This window comes from Corythoichthys intestinalis, chromosome 1 (genome assembly GCF_030265065.1).
Source record: "Corythoichthys intestinalis isolate RoL2023-P3 chromosome 1, ASM3026506v1, whole genome shotgun sequence".
NCBI classification, from domain to species: domain Eukaryota; kingdom Metazoa; phylum Chordata; class Actinopteri; order Syngnathiformes; family Syngnathidae; genus Corythoichthys; species Corythoichthys intestinalis.
The window spans coordinates 73366406-73391492 of record NC_080395.1 but is presented as its reverse complement, the minus strand read 5'-3'; the positions used below and the strand labels follow the sequence as shown (position 1 = coordinate 73391492).

The following is a 25087-nucleotide window of genomic DNA, read 5'->3' as shown; positions in this document are numbered from 1 at the left end:
ACTTTGTTTTTTGCCAATGACTGGCATTATGATCCATTCTATTGATAGACCTGAGTGGGGCTAAGATCTGTATCTCCACAGAGGAAAGACCAAGGTGTGTAATTTCTCCCGAAATTGCAGTTTCTAGTTGTACTTATTATTATTCATCTTATTCTCCGCGTTTTTTTGAGCCAACGCACAGCCCAAACCGTAGCACCGATCGGCACCGTTGAAGTATCGGCACGACCGGAATTCTCGCGTGACGATGGGAATTTTTCAAACCGCCACGAAAAATTTTCCGTTCGCCCGTAAACGGCAATTTTCCGAAAAATAAAAAAAGTTTCAAAATGTATCTAGTCCTACAATTTTTAACCAAATCACATAATTTGGGCATCAAAAATTCCGGGACGGTGAGGGGCATAAAAGTTGTATACAGAATTTGGCAAAAATTTACGGTTCCCCGGAAATTTGCCAAAAACTTTCCTATTCATTTTGAATGGAAAAAAAACGCGCGCTTCACAGCCCGAACCGTTAGACCGATCGGCACCGTTCAAGTATCGGCACGACCGGAATTTTCGCGTGACACAGGAAACTTTACAAATGGCCCCGAAAATTTTTCCGTTCGTCCGTAAACGGCAATTTTCCGTGAAAAAAAAAAAAGTTTCAAAATGTATCTAGTCCTACAATTTTTGACCAAATCACATAATTTGGGCATCCAAAATTCCGGGACGGTGAGGGGCATAAAAGTTGTATACAGAATTTGGAAAAAAATTACGCTTCCTTGGAAATTTGCCAAAAACTATCCCATTCATTTCAAATGGGAAAAGTCCCATTCACTTCCAATGGGATTTCCAATGGAATTTACATTGCATTGATGCCATTGACGGCCATGCATGTCGAATCTACTGATGCCAATGTACTTGGATTCAATTGACTGTATGGATGTCGATGCCATTGACGGCCATGGACGTCCAAAATTTTTCCCATTCATTTTCAATGGGGAAAAAACAAAATTACCCCAAATCAACAGAAAATGACCAGATATCAATAGGACGTGTCCCCCAAACTTCCCCAATTCCATTGACGCTTATGAAGGGTGCCGCCATTGACTTACATGGACGTCCAAAATTTTTCCCATTCATTTTCAATGGGGAAAAAACTACATTTTCTAAATCAACAGAAAATGACCAGATATCAATAGGACGTATACCCCAAACGTCCCCAACTCCATTGACGCTTATGGGGGGTGCTGCCATTGACGTCCATGGACGTCCAAAATTTTACCCATTCATTTTCAATGGGAATTTTTTTTTTTTCCCCAAATCAACAGAAAATGACTAGATATCAATAGGACGTGTCCCCCAAATGTCCCCAATTGCATTGCTGCTTATGGAGGGTGATGCCATTGACGTCCAGGGACGTCCAAACTTCCCATTTATTCCAATGGCATTTCTTCATGTTTGTTCATTCTATTGATGCCAATGTACTTAGATTCCATTGACGCTTATGTAAGTTGATACCATTTACGTCCATAGACGTCCAAAATTTTTCCCATTCATTTTCAATGGGAAATTTTTTTTTTTCCCCAAATCAACAGAAAATGACTAGATATCATTAGGACGTGTCCCCCAAATGTCCCCGATTGCATTGCCGCTTATGGAGGGTGATGCCATTGACGTTCATGGACGTCCAAACTTCCCATTAAATCCCAATGGCATTTCTTCATGTTTGTTCATTCTATTGATGCCAATGTACTTGGATTCCATTGACGCTTATCTAAGTTGATACCATTGACGTCCATGGACGTACAAAATTTTTCCCATTCATTTTCAATGGGAATTTTTTTTTTTCCCCCAAATCAACAGAAAATGACTAGATATCAATAGGACGTGTCCCCCAAATGTCCCCGATTGCATTGCCTCTTATGGAGGGTGATGCCATTGACGGCCACGGACGTCCAAACTTCCCATTCATTTCCAATGGCATTTCTTCATGTTTGTTCATTCTATTGATGCCAATGTACTTGGATTCCATTGACGCTTATGTAAATTGATACCATTGACGTCCATGGACGTCCAAAATTTTTCCCATTCATTTTCAATGGGAATTTTTTTTTTTTCCCCAAATCAACAGAAAATGACTAGATATCATTAGGACGTGTCCCCCAAATGTCCCTGATTGGATTGCCGCTTATGGAGGGTGATGCCATTGACGGCCATGGACGTCCAATTCTCCCAATCTTTTCTAATGGCTTTTACTTTGTTTAGTGCCATTGACTGGCATTATGGTCCATTCTATTGATAGACCTGAGTGGGGCTAAGATTTGTATCTCCACAGAGGAAAGACCAAGGTGTAATTTCTCCCGAAATTGCAGTTTCTAGTTATTATTATTTATTATATCATCATCTTATTCTCCGCGTTTTTTCGGCGCGCCGCGCAGCCCGAACCATAGCACCGATCGGCACCGTTCAAGTATTGACACGACCGGATTTTTCGCGCGACGATGGGAATTTTTCAAAATCCCCCGAAAAATTTTCCGTTCGCCCGTAAACGGCAATTTTCCGGAAAAAAAAAAAAGTTTAAAAATGTATCTAGTCCTACAGTTTTTGACCAAATCACATAATTTGGGCATCAAAAATTCCGGGACGTTGAGGGGCATAAAAGTTGTATACAGAATTTGGCAAAAAATTACGGTTCCCCGGAAATTGGCCAAAAACTCTCCCATTCATTTGTAATGGGAAAAGTTCCCATTCACTTCCAATGGGATTTCCTATGGACTTTACATTGCATTGATGCCATTGACGGCCATGCATGTCGAATTTATTGATGCCAATGTACTTGAATTCTATTGACTATATGGATGTCGATGCCATTGACGGCCATGGACGTCCAAAATTTTTCCCATTCATTTTCTATGGGGAAAAGACAAAATGTCCCCAAATCAGTAGGAAATCAACAGATATCAATAGGACCTTTACCTCAAATGTCCCCGATAGCATTGATGCTTATGGAGGGTGATGCCATTGACGTCCATGGACGTCCAAATTTTTCCCATTCATTTTCAATGGGGAAAAAACAAAATGTCTCCAAATCAGTAGGAAATCACCAGATATCAATAGGACCTTTACCCCAAATGTCCCCAACTGCATTGACGCTTATTGAGGGCTCCGCCATTGACGGCCATGGACGTCCAAATTTCCCATTCATTTCTAATGGCATCTAATTATGTTTTTTCATTCTATTGATGCCAATGTACTTGGATTCCATTGACGCCTATGTAAGTTGATACCATTGACGTCCATGGACGTCCAAAATTTTTCCCATTCATTTTCAATGGGAATTTTTTTTTTTTCCCCAAATCAACAAAAAAAGACCAGATATCAATAGGACGTGTCCCCCAAACTTCTCCAATTCCATTGACGCTTATGAAGGGCGCCGCCATTGACGGCCATGGACGTCCAAATTTCCCATTCATTTCTAATGGCATTTAATTATGTTTTTTCATTCTATTGATGCCAATGTACTTGGATTCCATTGACGCCTATGTAAGTTGATACCATTGACGTCCATGGACGTCCAAAATTTTTCCCATTCATTTTCAATGGGAATTTTTTTTTTTTTCCCAAATCTACAAAAAATGACCTGATATCAATAGGACGTCTCCCCCAAACGTCCCCAATTCCATTGACGCTTATGAAGGGTGCCGCTATTGACGGCCATGGACGTCCAATTCTCCCAATCATTTCTAATGGCATTAATTTGTTTAATGCAAATGACTGGTATTATTGTCCATTCTATTGCTACACCTGAGTGGGGCTAAGATCTGTATCTCCACTGAGGAAAGACCCAGGTGTAATTTCTCCCGAAATTGCAGTTTCTAGTTATTACCTGGGTCTTTCCTATGGAAAGTCCAGGTAGTGCTGTTCTGCAACTTTATTCGTCTTATTATTACCTGGGTCTTTCCTATGGAAAGTCCAGGTAGTGCTGTTCTGCAACTTTATTCGTCTTATTATTATTATTATTATTTATTATATCATCATCTTATTCTCCGCGTTTTTTCGGCGCGCCGCGCAGCCCGAACCATAGCACCGATCGGCACCGTTCAAGTATTGACACGACCGGATTTTTCGCGCGACGATGGGAATTTTTCAAAATCCCCCGAAAAATTTTCCGTTCGCCCGTAAACGGCAATTTTCCGGAAAAAAAAAAAAAGTTTAAAAATGTATCTAGTCCTACAGTTTTTGACCAAATCACATAATTTGGGCATCAAAAATTCCGGGACGTTGAGGGGCATAAAAGTTGTATACAGAATTTGGCAAAAAATTACGGTTCCCCGGAAATTGGCCAAAAACTCTCCCATTCATTTGTAATGGGAAAAGTTCCCATTCACTTCCAATGGGATTTCCTATGGACTTTACATTGCATTGATGCCATTGACGGCCATGCATGTCGAATTTATTGATGCCAATGTACTTGAATTCTATTGACTATATGGATGTCGATGCCATTGACGGCCATGGACGTCCAAAATTTTTCCCATTCATTTTCTATGGGGAAAAGACAAAATGTCCCCAAATCAGTAGGAAATCAACAGATATCAATAGGACCTTTACCTCAAATGTCCCCGATAGCATTGATGCTTATGGAGGGTGATGCCATTGACGTCCATGGACGTCCAAATTTTTCCCATTCATTTTCAATGGGGAAAAAACAAAATGTCTCCAAATCAGTAGGAAATCACCAGATATCAATAGGACCTTTACCCCAAATGTCCCCAACTGCATTGACGCTTATTGAGGGCTCCGCCATTGACGGCCATGGACGTCCAAATTTCCCATTCATTTCTAATGGCATCTAATTATGTTTTTTCATTCTATTGATGCCAATGTACTTGGATTCCATTGACGCCTATGTAAGTTGATACCATTGACGTCCATGGACGTCCAAAATTTTTCCCATTCATTTTCAATGGGAATTTTTTTTTTTTCCCCAAATCAACAAAAAAAGACCAGATATCAATAGGACGTGTCCCCCAAACTTCTCCAATTCCATTGACGCTTATGAAGGGCGCCGCCATTGACGGCCATGGACGTCCAAATTTCCCATTCATTTCTAATGGCATTTAATTATGTTTTTTCATTCTATTGATGCCAATGTACTTGGATTCCATTGACGCCTATGTAAGTTGATACCATTGACGTCCATGGACGTCCAAAATTTTTCCCATTCATTTTCAATGGGAATTTTTTTTTTTTTCCCAAATCTACAAAAAATGACCTGATATCAATAGGACGTCTCCCCCAAACGTCCCCAATTCCATTGACGCTTATGAAGGGTGCCGCTATTGACGGCCATGGACGTCCAATTCTCCCAATCATTTCTAATGGCATTAATTTGTTTAATGCAAATGACTGGTATTATTGTCCATTCTATTGCTACACCTGAGTGGGGCTAAGATCTGTATCTCCACTGAGGAAAGACCCAGGTGTAATTTCTCCCGAAATTGCAGTTTCTAGTTACCTGGGTCTTTCCTTTGGAAAGGCCAAGGTAATGCTGTTGTGCAACTTTATTGTACTTCTTTATTATTTATTTATTTATTATTATTATTATTCAATAATTGTTGACGTTTTTTTCGGCGCGCCGCGCAGCCCGAACCGTACCTCCGATCGGTACCGTTCAAGTATCGACACGACCGGAATTTTTGTGCGACGATGGGAATTTTTCAAACGACCCCGAAAAATTTTCCGTTCGCCCGTAAACGGCGATTTTCCGATTTTTAAAAAATTTTTCAAAACGCTACTTGTCCTACAATTTTTGACCAAATCACATAATTTGGACATCAAAAATTCCGGGACGGTGGGGGGCATAAAGATTGTATACAGAATTTGGTAAAAATTTACGGTTCCCCGGATATTTGCCAAAAACTATCCCATTCATTTCTAATGGGAAAATTTCCCATTCATTTCAATGGGATTTCCAATGAAATTTACATTGCATTGATGCCATTGACGGCCATGCATGTCGAATCTATTGATGCCATTGTACTTGGATTCCATTGACTATATGGATTTCGATGCCATTGACGGCCATGGACGTCCAAAATTTTTCCCATTCATTTTCAATGGGGAAATTTTTTTTTTTCCTCAAATCAACAGAAAATGACCAGATATCAATAGGAGGTGTCCCCCAAACGTCACCAACTCCATTGACGCTTAAGGGGGGTGCTACCATTGACGTCTATGGACGTCCAAATTTTTTCCCATTCATTTTCAATGGGAATTTTTTTTTTTTCCCCAAATCAACAAAATATGACCAGATATCAATAGGACATGTCCCCCAAACTTCCCCAATTCCATATAAGCTTATGGAGGGCGCCGCCATTGACGGCCATGGACGTCCAAATTTCCCATTGATTTCTAATGGCATTTTATTATGTTTTTTCATTTTATTGATGCCAATGTACTTGGATTCCATTGACGCCTATGTAAGTTGATACCATTGACGTCAATGGACGTCCAAAATTTTTCCCATTCATTTTCAATGGGATTTTTTTTTTTTCCCCAAATCAACAAAAAACGACCAGATATCAATAGGACGTGTCCCCCAAACTTCCCTAAATCCATTGAAGCATATGGAGGGCGCCGCCATTGACGGCCATGGACGTCCAAATTTTCCATTCATTTCTAATGGCATTTCATTATGTTTTTTCATTCTATTGATGCCAATGTACTTGGATTCCATTGACGCCTGGTGCCGCCATTGACGGCCATGGACGTCCAAATTTTCCATTCATTTCTAATGGCATTTCATTATGTTTTTTCATTTTATTGATGCCAATGTACTTGGATTCCATTGACGCCTATGTAAGTTGATACCATTGACGTCAATGGACGTCCAAATTTTTTCCCATTCATTTTCAATGGGAATTTTTTTTTTCTCCAAATCAACAGATAATGACTAGATATCAATAGGACGTGTTCCCCAAACTTCCCCAATTCCATTTACGCTTATGAAGGGCGCCGCCATTGACGGCCATGGACGTCCAAATTTCCCATTCATTTCCAATGGCATTTAATTATGTTTTTTCATTTTATTGATGCTAATGTACTTGGATTCCATTGACGCCTATGTAAGTTGATACCATTGACGTCAATGGACGTCCAAAATTTTTCCCATTCATTTTCAATGGTAATTTTTTTTTTTCCCCAAATCAACAACAAAAGACCAGATATCAATAGGACGTGTGCCCCAAACTTCCCTAAATCCATTGAAGCATATGGATGGTGCCGCCATTGACGGCCATGGACGTCCAAATTTTCCATTCATTTCTAATGGCATTTCATTATGTTTTTTCATTTTATTGATGCCAATGTACTTGGATTCCATTGACGCCTATGTAAGTTGATACCATTGACGTCAATGGACGTCCAAAATTTTTCCCATTCATTTTCAATGGGAATTTTTTTTTTCCCCAAATAAACAACAAATGACCAGATATCAATAGGACGTGTCCCCCAAACTTCCCTAAATCCATTGACGCTTATGAAGGGCGGCGCCATTGACGGCCATAGACGTCCAAATTTTCCATTCATTTCTAATGGCATTTCATTATGTTTTTTCATTCTATTGATGCCAATGTACTTGGATTCCATTGACGCCTATGTAAGTTGATAGCATTGACGTCAATGGACGTCCAAAATTTTTCCCATTCATTTTCAATGGAATTTTTTTTTTTTTTTCCCCAAATCAACAAAAAACGACCAGATATCAATAGGACGTGTCCCCCAAACTTCTCCAATTCCATTGACGCTTATGAAGGGCGCCGCCATTGACGTCCATGGACGTCCAAATTTTCCATTCATTTCTAATGGCATTTCATTATGTTTTTTCATTCTATTAATGCCAATGTACTTGGATTCCATTGACGCCTATGTAAGTTGATACCATTGACGTCAGTGGACGTCCAAAATTTTTCCCATTCATTTTCAATGGGAATTTTTTTTTTCCCCCAAATCAACAAAAAACGACCAGATATCAATAGGACGTGTTCCCCAAACTTCTCCAATTCCATTGACGTTTATGAAGGGCGCCGCCATTGACGTCCATGGACGTCCAAATTTCCCATTCATTTCTAATGGCATTTAATTATGTTTTTTCTTCTATTGATGCCAATGTACTTGGATTCCATTGACGCCTATTTAAGTTGATACCATTGACGTCCATGGACGTCCAAAATTTTTCCCATTCATTTTCAATGGGATTTTTTTTTTTTTTCCCAAATCTACAAAAAATGACCTGATATCAATAGGACGTCTCCCCCAAACGTCCCCAATTCCATTGACGCTTATGAAGGGTGCCGCTATTGACGGCCATGGACGTCCAATTCTCCCAATCATTTCTAATGGCATTAATTTGTTTAATGCAAATGACTGGTATTATTGTCCATTCTATTGCTACACCTGAGTGGGGCTAAGATCTGTATCTCCACTGAGGAAAGACCCAGGTGTAATTTCTCCCGAAATTGCAGTTTCTAGTTATTATTTATTATATCATCATCTTATTCTCCGCGTTTTTTCGGCGCGCCGCGCAGCCCGAACCATAGCACCGATCGGCACCGTTCAAGTATTGACACGACCGGATTTTTCGCGCGACGATGGGAATTTTTCAAAATCCCCCGAAAAATTTTCCGTTCGCCCGTAAACGGCAATTTTCCGGAAAAAAAAAAAAAGTTTAAAAATGTATCTAGTCCTACAGTTTTTGACCAAATCACATAATTTGGGCATCAAAAATTCCGGGACGTTGAGGGGCATAAAAGTTGTATACAGAATTTGGCAAAAAATTACGGTTCCCCGGAAATTGGCCAAAAACTCTCCCATTCATTTGTAATGGGAAAAGTTCCCATTCACTTCCAATGGGATTTCCTATGGACTTTACATTGCATTGATGCCATTGACGGCCATGCATGTCGAATTTATTGATGCCAATGTACTTGAATTCTATTGACTATATGGATGTCGATGCCATTGACGGCCATGGACGTCCAAAATTTTTCCCATTCATTTTCTATGGGGAAAAGACAAAATGTCCCCAAATCAGTAGGAAATCAACAGATATCAATAGGACCTTTACCTCAAATGTCCCCGATAGCATTGATGCTTATGGAGGGTGATGCCATTGACGTCCATGGACGTCCAAATTTTTCCCATTCATTTTCAATGGGGAAAAAACAAAATGTCTCCAAATCAGTAGGAAATCACCAGATATCAATAGGACCTTTACCCCAAATGTCCCCAACTGCATTGACGCTTATTGAGGGCTCCGCCATTGACGGCCATGGACGTCCAAATTTCCCATTCATTTCTAATGGCATCTAATTATGTTTTTTCATTCTATTGATGCCAATGTACTTGGATTCCATTGACGCCTATGTAAGTTGATACCATTGACGTCCATGGACGTCCAAAATTTTTCCCATTCATTTTCAATGGGAATTTTTTTTTTTTCCCCAAATCAACAAAAAAAGACCAGATATCAATAGGACGTGTCCCCCAAACTTCTCCAATTCCATTGACGCTTATGAAGGGCGCCGCCATTGACGGCCATGGACGTCCAAATTTCCCATTCATTTCTAATGGCATTTAATTATGTTTTTTCATTCTATTGATGCCAATGTACTTGGATTCCATTGACGCCTATGTAAGTTGATACCATTGACGTCCATGGACGTCCAAAATTTTTCCCATTCATTTTCAATGGGAATTTTTTTTTTTTTCCCAAATCTACAAAAAATGACCTGATATCAATAGGACGTCTCCCCCAAACGTCCCCAATTCCATTGACGCTTATGAAGGGTGCCGCTATTGACGGCCATGGACGTCCAATTCTCCCAATAATTTCTAATGGCATTAATTTGTTTAATGCAAATGACTGGTATTATTGTCCATTCTATTGCTACACCTGAGTGGGGCTAAGATCTGTATCTCCACTGAGGAAAGACCCAGGTGTAATTTCTCCCGAAATTGCAGTTTCTAGTTCATCTTATTCTCCGCGTTTTTTCGGCGCGCCGCGCAGCCCGAACCATAGCACCGATCAGCACCGTTCACGTATCGGCACGACCGGAATTTTCGTGCGACGCGGGCAATTTTTCAAACGGCCCCGAAAAATTTTCCGTTCGCCCGTAAACGGCAATTTTCCGGAAAAAAAAAAAAGTTTCAAAATGTATCTAGTCCTACAATTTTTGACCAAATCACATAATTTGGGCATCAGAAATTCCGGGACGGTGAGGGGCATAAAAGTTGTATACAGAATTTGGCAAAAATTTACGGTTCCCTGGAAATTTGCCAAAAACTTTCCTATTCATTTTGAATGGAAAAAAAACACGCGCTTCACAGCCCGAACCGTTAGACCGATCGGCACCGTTCAAGTATCGGCACGACCGGAATTTTCGCGTGACACAGGAAACTTTACAAATGGCCCGGAAAATTTTTCCGTTCGTCCGTAAACGGCAATTTTCCGTGAAAAAAAAAAAAGTTTCAAAATGTATCTAGTCCTACAATTTTTGACTAAATCACATAATTTGGGCATCAAAAATTCCGGGACGGTTAGGGGCATTAAAGTTGTATACAGAATTTGGAAAAAAATTACGCTTCCTCGGAAATTTGCCAAAAACTATCCCATTCATTTCGAATGGGAAAAGTTCCCATTCACTTCCAATGGGATTTCCAATGGAATTTACATTGCATTGATGCCATTGACGGCCATGCATGTCGAATCTACTGATGCCAATGTACTTGGATTCAATTGACTATATGGATGTCGATGCCATTGACGGCCATGGACGTCCAAAATTTTTCCCATTCATTTTCAATGGGGAAAAAACAAAATTTCCCCAAATCAACAGAAAATGACCAGATATCAATAGGACGTGTCCCCAAAACTTCCCCAATTCCATTGACGCTTATGAAGGGTGCCGCCATTGACTTACATGGACGTCCAAAATTTTTCCCATTCATTTTCAATGGGGAAAAAACTAAATTTCTCCAAATCAACAGAAAATGACCAGATATCAATAGGACGTATACCCCAAACGTCCCCAACTCCATTGACGCTTATGGGGGGTGCTGCCATTGCCGTCCATGGACGTCCAAAATTTTACCCATTCATTTTGAATGGGAATTTTTTTTTTTTCCCCAAATCAACAGAAAATGACTAGATATCAATAGGACGTGTCCCCCAAATGTCCCCGATTGCATTGCTGCTTATGGAGGGTGATGCCATTGACGGCCACGGACGTCCAAACTTCCCATTCATTTCCAATGGCATTTCTTCATGTTTGTTCATTATATTGATGCCAATGTACTTGGATTCCATTGACGCTTATGTAAGTTGATACCATTGACGTCCATGGACGTCCAAAATTTTTCCCATTCATTTTCAAAGGGAATTTTTTTTTTTCCCCAAATCAACAGAAAATGACTAGATATCATTAGGACGTGTCCCCCAAATGTCCCCGATTGCATTGCCGCTTATGGAGGGTGATGCCATTGACGTCCACAGACGTCCAAACTTCCCATTCATTTCCAATGGCATTTCTTCATGTTTGTTCATTCTATTGATGCCAATGTACTTGGTATCCATTGACGCTTATGTAAGTTGATACCATTGACGTCCATGGACGTCCAAAATTTTTCCCATTCATTTTCAATGGGAATTTTTTTTTTCCCCCAAATCAACAGAAAATGACTAGATATCATTAGGACGTGTCCCCCAAATGTCCCCGATTGCATTGCCGCTTATGGAGGGTGATGCCATTGACGTCCACAGACGTCCAAACTTCCTATTCATTTCCAATGGCATTTCTTCATGTTTGTTCATTCTATTGATGCCAATGTACTTGGTATCCATTGACGCTTATGTAAGTTGATACCATTGACGTCCATGGACGTCCAAAATTTTTCCCATTCATTTTCAATGGGAATTTTTTTTTTTCCCCAAATCAACAAAAAATGACCAGATATCAATAGGACGTGTCCCCCAAACTTCTCCAATTCCATTGACGCTTATGAAGGGTGCCGCCATTGACGTCCATGGACGTCCAATTCTCCCATTCATTTCTAATGGCTTTTACTTTGTTTCGTGCCATTGACTGGCATTATGGTCCGTTCTATTGATAGACCTGAGTGGGGCTAAGATCTGTATCTCCACAGAGGAAAGACCAAGGTGTGTAATTTCTCCCGAAATTGCAGTTTCTAGTTTACATTGCTATTTTTGTGTAGCAATCGCAAATGCTACTCAGTGACAGCCAACGAACCCTATTTTCATTAACAACAAATCTTAATTCTAGAATTTATTTAAATTTCCTGCTTACGAAAGTTTTTTTGTTTTTTTTTACAACAGAAAAGGTAACAACAGAGGCAGTCAGATACCATTTTAATTGTTTTTTCTTGGGCAGGGAAGACGCGGCTGCATCTCAGCCGAAATAACCTGGTTTTAAATGGATTGTTTCATATCTGTCTGTATCTGTACTTTTACCTGAGTTAAAAAAAAAAAAAAAAAAAAAAAAAAAAAAAGAGTACTTCATCCACCACTGTTCTCCCCTAACACACATGAATCGAATGATTATGTCATCAGCAAGCTTTCCAGAAGCCTTATCATGTCCTGATTATTTGATTCAGATGTTTTGGAGGAGGGAGACATGGAAAACACGACAGGAAAAGTGGACCTGAGGATTTGTTGAACCCTGCTGTATTGTGTGCCGAACTCAAGGTGTAAAATACATTAAATCCTGACATGCAAGTTGTTCATTTCATCCAAAAGGGATCAGAAAGAACTTGTGAATACAGTGTGCATAGTCATGACGAGTGATAGAAAGACTGAGATGTGAAAATCCACATCCATGTGAGTGTGGGAGGTTTTTTTTTTTTTTTTTTTTTTTTTTGCATACAATTGCTGGCTCTCCTCTATCATCCAACTGCAACTTTTTAATTTAAATTTTCTCATTTTGATCTTAATTATTTGGTTACACTCAATGAACTAACTATTTTTCAGCTTTTGAGGATTCCCAATGTAGTCTTGGGTAAAATCTGATGAAATTACTCATCCGTGATGCTTTAATGTGCCAGATTGTAATTCTACAACATACTGTATATGCCTTTATGGCTGCAATGTATGCAAGTGCCACTTGAATACATATGGGTAGGTTGTTACTCTCCTTCACCACCAGAGGGGCTCATTTTCAACTACATTACCAATGAAGAACAGGGGGATCAGACAACATAACATTAAAAAACAAAACGTGAAACCACACTTGATTTTTCATTTTTCTTTTGAAAAATCCGTTTGTTTATAGGCAGCCCATAACAACTGGTCAAGGTTTTGGGTATTCTGCACACATGATCAGCAAACTGGGAACTACTTTTAAAAACAAACAAACAAAAAAACAACAACAGTGAAATGCATTTTCAAAGGAAATTATCAAATATTTGCTTTTTTAAAATGCATGTACTAGTATATGTGTTGCAGCTCATGGTATGCTGGTGAGTGCATGCACATTGGGATGCTGTGTACAAAAGCAGTGTTCTGAGCCGAGCTGTGTAGTTCAAAGCCAAGTGTAGTAGTGTGCTCAGTGCCAGGAAATGTTTGGGGGAATAAAAATGTAGTTGCAATGGGTGTTTATTTGTTATTTTACCAGAGAGCTGAGGTTGGATGCTGGGCTGGTCATTGGAGCCGAGCAATTGGGCCTGAATAATCTCCACCACACGCTTGAAACGTCGGCTGGGACCTAATGGTGAAAAAAAAAAAAATTGAAATGTCATTAATGGCACTTATCGATTGTAAACATGACACCCTTGATTTAAACCACCCTAGACAGAGCTGCAATCAATGTTCCCTCTAATTTTTCATGTGTCTGAGCAGACACACAAGCTATCTGAGCACACTGTGGACCACAGTGAGCAACATCAGATGTGTACATGGAGGCCACACACCTATTCAAAACATTGGATCATAGAAAGTTACATGGCTTATTAAAAGAATGAAATTACAGCAGCAATTCATTAGTTTATGTTTAATACAGTATAATTGATTTGGCCCACTTAAAATGAAAAAGACCAAAATTGTGTTGTTCGTGAGATGTGTACTATGTTATATGTGAGAGTCCTGCTTTGCCCATAGGAGAGTCCTGATTTCGCCTGGGTAAGGTCCAATTGTGGCGTGGGCAGGGGTGAAAGTGGCCAGAACGGTCAGGAACGCAGTTCCGGTATAAGATTCAAGGCAGGAACGCAGTTCCGGTAAAAGATTCAGGGCCGGAATACTGCTCCGGTACACGGTGCTTTGATTCCAAAAATATGACTGCAACTGTCAAAACACTATGTAAACAAACAAAAAATGCTAAGCTGCCACACATGCATTTCATCTCCAAGAAGAAAACAATCTACCAACATCAGATTTACATACACAAGTGTTAACACCAAGCATCATAGTGCTTGTGTAGCGTAGTCCGTTTTCACCCATATTTATTATTTATTTTATTCCACGGATGGTATGGAGGTTTCCCCAGCTGCTGCAGTTATCCGAGTCTGACAATGATGAGTCACGTCAATTTGCGAATGCACGCAGCAAAGCAAAATGCCTGGACTCGTTTATCCGTTCAATTGGCTGACATACTGACATGTGATCAGCAGAGATCGTTAGCTCTGATTGGTTCAAATGTGCATGTTTCCTGGAACTACAAAAAAAAAAAATTGATGCGACAAAAAAGGGCAATGCAACAGAAAATGGATTAAATCTTTCAAAGCAGGGATAGAGTTGAGGAGGCTTATTTATCATATTTAGTTTTATTTGCTCTGATGGTGATGTTCAGAACATCTTAGCTGGCAATGTACACTTTGGACTTATATTTGTTCATTTATGTTAGGCTACTTATTCATTTCCTTATGATTTAAAAGTTCAATGTTTGCGCAATCTTCAAAATATATTCTATTTCACTCTGCATAATATAAGTCATTTGTACTTATTTTTCTGAATGTATGTTACTTATATCTTTATTATTATATATATATATAAAAAGAAAGCAAAAGTAGATGTTTACATTAACTTCAATTTTAATATACATCCTATGTTCTAAAGTAGTTAAAACTGAGATTTGGCATTTAGTATGTGAGGAAATGAGGGAAAATAAAAATTAGGAGATGGAGGTTGGGGTTATTGCTGTTTTTGTTAACTTTTTGTTAAAGCCCCACAGCAGGCCTGTATGCCTTTTCCTTTTTTTCCCCCCTCTCCCAGTCATCAGCACTCATTCCACACACCTGTCCTGCACACCTGGTCATTACCACAGCCTCCCTACATAAGCACACACAACCCTCTGCTCCATTGCGAGTTTGTTAGCCTTAACTGCAACTTACGAGCGTTTCTAGTTACCTTGTCTTGCCGGATTTTTGATACACTTTTTGACCTTGTGGATTTTTGCCTCTAGCCTGCTCCTCGTCTGTGCCTCTGCCTTTGATACACCTTTTTGACCTTGTGGATTTTTGCCTCTAGCCTGCTCCTTGTCTGTGCCTCTGCCTTTTCTCTGTGACCTGAACCCTGCTACAGGACCGGATCTAGACGCATCCTGCCTGGGCCTTCGCCTTGCTCGTCCCCCCCCTGCTCGAACAGCCTTCCGTGCTTCTCTAAGGGCCAAGACTTCTTCCTCTCAGAACCATTGTTAATAAATCTGCTCTGAGCACTGCATTATTGGGTCCGTTTGTTCTCTGAGCCGTGTCAGAACAAACTCGCCATAACATGGACCCAGCAGACTCTTCCCGGTATGAGCAGGCCATCAAGTACCAGGGCCAACGATTAGGTGAGCATGAGCAGCTCCTGTCTTCTCTGACCCAAAGTGTGTCTCAGCTTTCCCACATGGCTGCCTCATACCACAATCAACCCGCTGCTGAAAGGGAATCACAAATGTGGTCAGAGCCCAACATCCCACCACCCTCAAGATACTCAGGTGACCCAACAACGTGTAGAAGCTTTTTTAACCAGTTGAAACTAATTTTTGCTTCTCAGCCCTGTCGTTTTTCCCAGGAGACAGCCAAGATCGCCTTTCTAGCAAATCTCCTGGAGGGTGCGCCGTTGGGCTACTTCAATGCCCTAATGGAGCAGAATTCTCCACTTCTGGCCACATATGAACTCGTTGCAGCGGAGCTGAAGAAAATTTATGACCACCCACTACGCGAACAGGAAGCCGGCACTCTCCTCCTTCAGATGAGGCAAGACCGAAAACCCATCAGGGAGTATGTCAGTCAGTTTCATTCTCTGGCGGTCGAATCCTGCTGGGGTAGCAAGGCCCTGTTATCGTCGTTCAAGGTTGGACTTGACCCAGAAATTGGAATGGAGGTAGCACTCAGGTGCCGTTTTTCAACACTAGATGAGGTCATCAATACCGCCATAGAGGTGTCTGATCAAATCGCCCAGTGGAGGCCTCGTTCCACCAGCTCCCCTGTTGTGACCCCAGTTATCCGTGGGGGCGCTGAGGCCACATCCCCCACCCAGAGAGAACCGACGCAGATTGGCAGAACTAGGTTGTCCGCAGAGGAGCGCAATCACCGATTATCGACAAGGCTCTGTCTGTACTGTGGGAGACCCGGGCATTTCGCTCTTAATTGCCCCAACAAGAGGCATAGTCCCATACCCAAACACAAAGTGTCCATCAGTCGTGCCATCTCCTTGGGGATAACTTTACGGGTTCAACCCACAGTGGTTTTAAGTTCACATGCCTTCTCTCTCCAACAGGAAGCCCTGATTGACCTGGGATCAGACACCAACCTGATAAACATGGATCTGGCTAAACGACTTCGATTGCAGCTCATCGAAATACCTTCTCCTCTGGAAGCCGTGGCCTTGGACGGAAGCCCTCTATGGCGGGTAACGCACCGCACACCCGTTATCCAAATGGAATTTCCGGGTCGTCATACCGAAAATATCAGTTTTCATGTGTACCATTCCCCTAACGAACCACTCGTCCTCGGATTGCCTTGGCTGAAAAGACACAACCCCCACATTGACTGGGACACCGGGGGGGGGGGGGTCTCCTGGAGCCTGTCGTGTGACGGAACGTGCATCACAGACGGTACGGCGAAGACGGACAAGACTCACTCAGCCCAGATAGCCTCCACCACACTTATCACGAAGAAAGAAAAACAAGCTGAGTTCCCTGACCTCGATAAGGTCCCGGCCTGTTACCATGACCTCAAGCAGGTGTTTAATAAGCTCAAGGCCTCTAGCCTCCCCCCACACCGTCCTCACGACTGCGCCATAAACCTACAACCGGGCTCAATCCCCCCCAGGGGTCGCTTGTATTCGTTGTCCGGCCCAGAAACCCAGGCCATGACAAAGTATATAAATGAGTCGTTAGCATCAGGGCTCATCAGGAGATCCTCCTCTCCTGCCGGTGCTGGGTTTTTCTTCGTTGAAAAGAAGGACAAGTCACTCCGCCCCTGCATTGATTATAGGGGGCTCAATGAAATAACTGTCCCTGATCGGTACCCACTACCGTTAATGTCATCTGCTTTTGAGATGCTCCAAGATGCCAAAATCTTCACGAAGCTTGACTTGCGCAATGCATATCACCTTGTCCGCATAAAGGAGGGGGATGAGTGGAAGACCGCTTTTAACACACCCATTGGCCACTTCGAATATTTGGTCATGCCGTTTGGCCTGACAAATGCCCCGGCTGTCTTCCAAGCCTTGGTCATTGATGTTCTGAGGGAATTTTTGAATGTCTTTGTTTTCGTCTATTTGGATGACATTTTGATTTATTCCCCCAACCTGGAGACCCACATCAAACATGTTCGCTCAGTCCTTGAAAAATTATTACAAAACGGCCTTTTTGTCAAGGCAGAGAAATGTGTATTTCACAAACCATCTGTTCAGTTCCTAGGTTTTGTCATTGCAGAAGGAGAAATACGCATGGACCCAGAAAAGGTTCGAGCTGTCCAGGATTGGCCGAGGCCCAGTTCACGTAGAGAGGTAAAACGCTTTTTGGGATTTGCAAATTTCTACAGAAAATTCATAAGGGGATTCAGCTCGGTGGCTTCACCGCTACACTGTTTGACGTCTCTCAAGTGTCGTTTTCAGTGGGACCCCAAGGCCGAGGCGGCCTTCTGTAGACTGAAACGGCTTTTTACCTCCGCTCCGATCCTCAGATTTCCTGATCCAGCTCTCCAATTTATAGTCGAGGTCGACGCCTCAGACACCGGAGTTGGTGCTGTGCTATCCCAGCGATCTCCCCTTACAGGAAAAATCCACCCATGTGCGTTCCTATCCAAGAAACTAACCAACGCAGAAAGAAATTATGACGTGGGAAACCGGGAGTTATTGGCCATCAAAGTGGCCTTAGAAGAATGGAGACACTGGCTAGAGGGGGCTGAACAGCCATTTGTTGTGTGGACCGACCACAGAAATTTGGAGCACCTCAAAACAGCCAAAAGACTCAACGCCCGTCAAGCCAGGTGGTCCTTGTTTTTCACACGCTTTAATTTCATCTTGTCATACAGACCCGGTGCCAAAAACACCAAACCAGACGCCCTTTCCCGGGTGTTTCCCTCGGAGGGACACATGGAGGAACCCGAACCCATCCTTCCCAAATCATGCTTGGTGGGGGGTTTCCAGTGGCAGATCATCAAGAAGGTCCAGGAGGCCACCAAGGGATTGACCAACCCACCTGGTACCCCCACAGGGTCGCTGTTTGTGCCGCAGGGCCTCCGAGGTGAGGTGATTCATTGGAGCCACACATCCCGATTTGCAGGCCATCCAGGGAGCAGACGCACGCTGGCTATCCTGGCCCGAAAATTTTGGTGGCCGCACATATGAAGAATGACGTCAGGGATTATGTGGCGGCGTGTGTGGTCTGCTCCACCAACAAGACTCCTAGGAGGTCACCCGCGGGCGAACTGCTCCCTTTGACGGTTCCGACGCGACCCTGGTCACACATCTCGGTGGACTTTGTTACCGGACTGCCTCCCTCACAGGGGAAGACCACCGTATTAACGGTGGTGGACAGATTTTCAAAGATGGTCCGATTTATCACCTTCCCTAAACTACCCACCGCTAAAGAAACTGCCAGCGCTCTGCTTGACGAGGTATTTAAGGTCCATGGCTTTCCGTCTGACGTAGTGTCTGATAGAGGGCCACAATTTGTGGCTCGTTTCTGGAAGGCATTCTGTGGGCTCATCGGTGCCACAGTCAGCCTATCGTCAGGGTACCATCCTCAGAGCAATGGGCAAGCAGAGAGGATGAACCAAGAGCTGGAAACAAGCCTGCGCTGCTTGAGTTCCAAACAGCCCACCACATGGGCCAGAAACATCATGTGGGTCGAGGTTGCACACAACTGTCTGCCTTGCTCTTCCTCGGGATTTTCCCCGTTTCACGTTGTCTTTGGGTATCCAGCCCCTCTATTCCCACAGACAGAGACACCCACCCGAGTGCCCTCTGCGTTGTTGTGGATCCGCCGCAAGAAGAGGATGTGGAGCCAAGCCAGAGCCAGTCTCATCAGGAGCACAGCCCGTATGAAGAAGTCTGCAGATCGCCATCGGTCGAGCAACCCCAATTACAAGGTGGGTCAGAAAGTGTGGCTGTCTACCAAACATCTGCCTCTCAGGGTTGGGAGTCGCAAACTGGCTCCCCGGTTTGTTGACCCCTTCTCGGTCTCCAAGGTCATCAATCCAGTGGCTGTACGGTTGCGACTCCCCAGGACCATGAGGGTCCATCCGACCTTCCATGTCGGACAGCTCAAGCCGGTCTGTGAGAGCCCTCTTGTTTCCCCCCACGCCGCCTCCTCCACCTCCTCGATTGATTGACGGTGGTCCGGCCTATACGGTGAGGAGACTCCTAAAGTCCAGACCGCGGGGTCGTGGTTTCCAGTATCTGGTGGACTGGGAGGGCTATGGCCCCGAGGAACGTTCGTGGGTCCCTTCCTCCCACATCCTGGACCCTGACCTCATTCGGGACTTCCATCGACTCCACCCCGACGCGCCTGGTCCGTCCGGAGTCCGTCCCTGGGGGGGGGGTTCTGTTAAAGCCCCACAGCAGGCCTGTATGCCTTTTCCTTTTTTTCCCCCTCTCCCAGTCATCAGCACTCATTCCACACACCTGTCCTGCACACCTGGTCATTACCACAGCCTCCCTACATAAGCACACACAGCCCTCTGCTCCATTGCGAGTTTGTTAGCCTTCACTGCAACTTACGAGCGTTTCTAGTTACCTTGTCTTGCCGGATTTTTGATACACTTTTTGACCTTGTGGATTTTTGCCTCTAGCCTGCTCCTCGTCTGTGCCTCTGCCTTTGATACACCTTTTTGACCTTGTGGATTTTTGCCTCTAGCCTGCTCCTCGTCTGTGCCTCTGCCTTTTCTCTGTGACCTGAACCCTGCTACAGGACCGGATCTAGACGCATCCTGCCTGGGCCTTCGCCTTGCTCGCCCCCCCCCCCCCCCCCCCCCCCCCGCTCGAACAGCCTTCCGTGCTTCTCCAAGGGCCAAGACTTCTTCCTCTCTGAACCATTGTTAATAAATCTGCTCTGAGCACTGCATTATTGGGTCCGTTTGTTCTCTGAGCCGTGTCACTTTTATTATGCAAATCATTGAAAAAGTACGATTTTGAATGAAAATCAGTTTCTGTATGTGTTATAGAAATAACTGTGCCAAAACAGTTTTCTTTGCATTTCAGTAGTTTTACAGGGGTTTAACCCCCCCCGCCCCCCCCAAATAAATAAATACATAAATAAACAAAATTTCTGGCTCCGTGGCAACCTTCACGTCGGGGAGTTCTGGCAAGAAATTGCAGTCACTTTCAACCTTGGGCATGGGTGACTTAATAAAAACATAATGAGCAACCACAATGTATCACACTATATCACGCCCACATTAAGGACACTCAAGATTCCTATTCTCTGTGTCTGAGCAGCTACACTGCAAAAATACATCCACTTAAAACTAGTTAAATTCCTTCGTTTTCAGTGTAAATCTACAAGAAATAACTGAAACTAGGCTTGCAAGCAGGACTGGCGAGTTTGGCTCGGACGTCACGCAAACTCGACAGTATGCAGGTCGAGCTGTTGGCAGATCCTTCCCCTCTAATCATCTCATGAGAACCTAACATGCTCAAAACTCACCTCTTTTTTTGAGATTAGAAATACATTCACACATCTTGAAAAAAAAAAAACCCTATTGGAGAGAGTACTGCAATAAAGGAGGCGCTCCTGAGCTGTGCAGCCACGCCCTTACTCAAAACATAAATGAATCTTCTAATTGACCCAAGTCGACCAATTGTCCCAAATTCAGTAGCTCTATAAGCTGCCTAAGTCCCTGAAAAAATACACTTCTTTTAATGACGAACAAAGTGTAGTCATGGCAACAGACAGAGACATGTTGACATGAGCCTTAAAATGTAGTATAACAAAAGGTCTTGAAACTACAATGACCAACCTGAAAATAAATGGACATGCATAATTAAACTAAGTGACTTTCCGTTGCCACTAGTTGGCGCTGTAGCATCACCCTTCAGGGTACGACTCTTACCAAGCACGGGATGTTTGGCGCAGATATGTTGTATGTCTGCCAAGTTATGACTGTTCAAAATTTGTGGCGAGACAAAACGGGGACGGCCATTTTCACCTTACTGTTTGGACCCCTCTGCTTCAAACATACCTCAATATTTTTCATCAGGCACCTGAACTCATGTTTTAAGGCTCCCCTGAAACAGGTTTGAGGTCAATAGATTTTTTTCCCCCTTCCAGGAGGAGCCGGTTTCATAAAAAAGGCCTAAAGGGTAATATTATTATTAGTCATTTTCTGAATTTGGTGTTTTGCCAAAAAAATGGCCGACTTTGGGGAGAGAGACAGGATGCTGTAGTCAATTATTATTACCTATAATTTCATGATAGTTGCACTGTTTGGCCTTTGAGACTTGAGAGGTTTAAAAAAGTTTATTCAGTTCATTCAGAGTTTATTATTATGATTTTTTTTTTTTTTTTACTTTCTTACTCTTGGGCTAGTATTATACATGTTGTAATTTAAAAAACGTAGCACTATTTTGGCTTTTGAGAGCCAAAGGTTTATTCAACTATTGTCTACTAGGGTTTAGTAGACTATTCACTTTGTATTAGTCTTTTTCCCGTTTCGCAAAGGTAAGCAGCAGCCTGACAAAGCCATGATAGCAATGATTTCACATTCAAGTATTTAGCTCTTTGAAAAGAATATATATATAAAAGGGGTGGTATCGGGATGGCATTGGTATCGGCCGATACTGCACAGCTAGGTATCGGTATCAGGGCCCAAAAAATGGTATCGATGCAACACTAGTTTTAACCAATACCCCCCCACACACAAACACAAAAAAAAAAACAACAACACACAAATATAGCCAAAAAAACACTACTTATGGATTAAAGTGAAAAAAAATCATATGACTAAAACATCTCTTAGGTTATTCATTAGGGCCCGAGCACTAGGCGTGCGAAGGCCCTATTGTAATGCAAAGGATTATTATTATTATTATTATTATTATTATTATTAGGGCCCGAGCACTAGGCGTGCGAAGGCCCTATTGTAATGCAAAGGATTATTATTAGGGCCCGAGCACTAGGCGTGCGAAGGCCCTATTGTAATGCAAAGGATTATTATTATTAGGGCCCGAGCACTAAGCGTGCGAAGGCCCTATTGTTTTGCAAAGGATTATTATTATTATTATTATTATTATTATTATTATTATTATTATTATTCTTTTTTCAGGGCAAATGAAAATGGCCAATTTGGAGGCCTGAACATGCACGAAAAGTCACCAAAATTTGCACATACGTGCGGCTTTGCGTAAATTTCGATAATCTTGTGTCGTTTTGAAAAAATGTCAAAAAATGGCTCAGTGGCGCCCCCTTTACCCTTAAAATTTTCAAAAAGGCCTCTCCTCTCAGGTTTTCAACGTAGAGCAATGAAATTTGGGGAGTAGATACCTTATGCCTAACTGTTCAAAAAAGCCTCTTGCACCCATATTCCAAATCCAACAGGAAATCGGATATTTTGGATCAAATGTGAAATTTTTATCGGTTCACAGTTGGAGTTTACATTTGGAGGCCTGAACATGCACGAAAACTCACCAAAATTTGCACATACATGCAACTTTGCGTAAATTTTGATAATCTACAAAAAAATTTAACAAAATGGCTCAGTGGCGCCCCCTTGAAATTTTCAAAAAGGCCTTTCCTATTAGGTTTTTTCAACGTAGAACGATGAAATTTGGCGAGTCGATACATTGTGCAAAACTGCTCCAAAAAGTCTCTTGCACCCATATTCCAAACCCAACAGGAAGCCGGAAATTTTGGATCAAATGTGAAATTTTATCGATTTACATTTGAGACCTTGTCGCTGAAGAAAATAGTTGGATCGTCTTCAAAATTGGTCAGACTATTCAGGAGACATATGAGATCTTAAGTTTTGAAAATGGTGAGTTTTCACTCAAGGGTCTGACCTGGGCGTGGTCCCAAAGTCGGCCATTTTTGGGCAAAATACCAAATTCAGAAAATGATTAAAAACTCCGTGATACAACGTTCAATCTTTTTCATTTCTAGCATGTATATGAGATATCCCAGCCTGAACACGACTGCATTGAAATATTACCCATTAGGCCTGGCGCCCCCTAGTGGGAACAGGAAATGGCCTTCTTTACGAGACAGGCTCCTCCTCCAAGGGAAAAAAATCTATTGACCTCAAACCTGTTTCAGGGGAGCCTCAAGACATGTGTTCAGGTCCCTGATGAAAAATATTGAGGTTTCGTTGAAGCGGAGAGGTCCAAACTGGAAGTGAAAATGACCGTCAACAATTTGTCTCGCCAAAAATTTTGAACAGTCATAACTCGGCAGATATGCAACATATCTGCGCCAAACTTTCCGTGTTTGTTGAGAGTCATACCCTGAAGGTTCTTGTAGGGGTCATTTGCATCAACTCTACAGTGCCAACTAGTGGCGACAGAAAGAAGTTTTAAAAAAGGCCTTTCCTATTGGGTTTTTTCAACATAGAGCAAGGAAATTTGGGGAGTAGATACCTTATGCAAAACTGCTCCAAAAAGTCTCTTGCACCCATATTCCAAATCCAACAGGAAATCGGGTATTTTGGATCGAATGTGAAATTTTCATGGGTTCACAGTAAGAGTTTACATTTGGAGGCTTGAATATGCATAAAAACTCACCAAAATTTGCACATACATGCGGCTTTGGATAACGTTCGATAATCTTGCAACGTTACGAAACAATTTAACAAAATGGCTCAGTGGCGCCCCCTTGAAATTTTCAAAAAGGCTTCTCCATTTAGGTTTTTCTAACATAGAGTGATGAAATTTGGAGAGTCAAAACTTTGTGCAAAACTGCTCCAAAAAGTCTCTTGCACACACATTCCAAATCCTACAGGAAATCGGGTATTTTGGATTGAATGTGAACTTTTTATCGATTTACAGTGTGCACATTTTACACCTTGGCACCTAGGGAATTAGTTTGATCATTCTCAAAATTGGTGAGACTGTTCATGAGGCATATGAAATCTTAAGTTATAAAAATGGTGTGTTTTCATTCACGGGCCTGACCTGGGCGGGGCGCCAAATTCTTCCATTTTTTCGCCAAAACACCAAATTCGGAAAATGTCTGATAACTCCCTCATACAACGTTCAATCTATTTTAAATCTGGCATGTGTGTGAGGTATACCAGCCTGAGCAGGACTGGATTGAAAATTTACCATTTGTGCCTGGCGCCTCCTAGTGGGAACAGGAAATGCCCTTTTTTACGGGACACACTCCTCCTCTAAAGGGAAAAAATCAATCTACCTCAAACCTGCATAAGGGAAACCTTAAGACCTGTCTTCAGGTGCCTGATGAAAAATATTGAAGTTTCGTTGAAGCGGAGGGGTCCAAACAGGAAAGTGAAAATGACTGTCAACAATTTTTCTCTCCAAAAACTTTGAACAGTCATAACTCGGCAGATATACAAGATATCTGCGCCAAACTTCCCGTGCTTGTTGAGAGTCATACCCTGAAGGGCCTTGTAGGGGTCATTTGCATCAACCCTACAGCGCCAACTAGTGGCGA

At 42.3% G+C, this 25087-nt stretch overlaps 1 protein-coding gene across 6 annotated transcripts in view; it reads right to left on the bottom strand.

The window, feature by feature from the left end:
• LOC130917518 (serine/threonine-protein kinase BRSK2-like) overlaps positions 1-25087 on the bottom strand; it is a 288068-nt gene that overhangs the window by 62212 nt on the left and 200769 nt on the right. For 3 of the 6 annotated variants that reach the window (XM_057839011.1, XM_057839021.1, XM_057839049.1), the window contains exon 18: positions 13667-13759. In XM_057839011.1, coding sequence (XP_057694994.1) covers positions 13667-13759 — 93 coding nt within the window. Of the gene's footprint in view, positions 1-12234; positions 13760-25087 lie in introns of those variants that run through there. The other 3 variants (XM_057839002.1, XM_057839039.1, XM_057839058.1) reach the window with 1 other exon arrangement.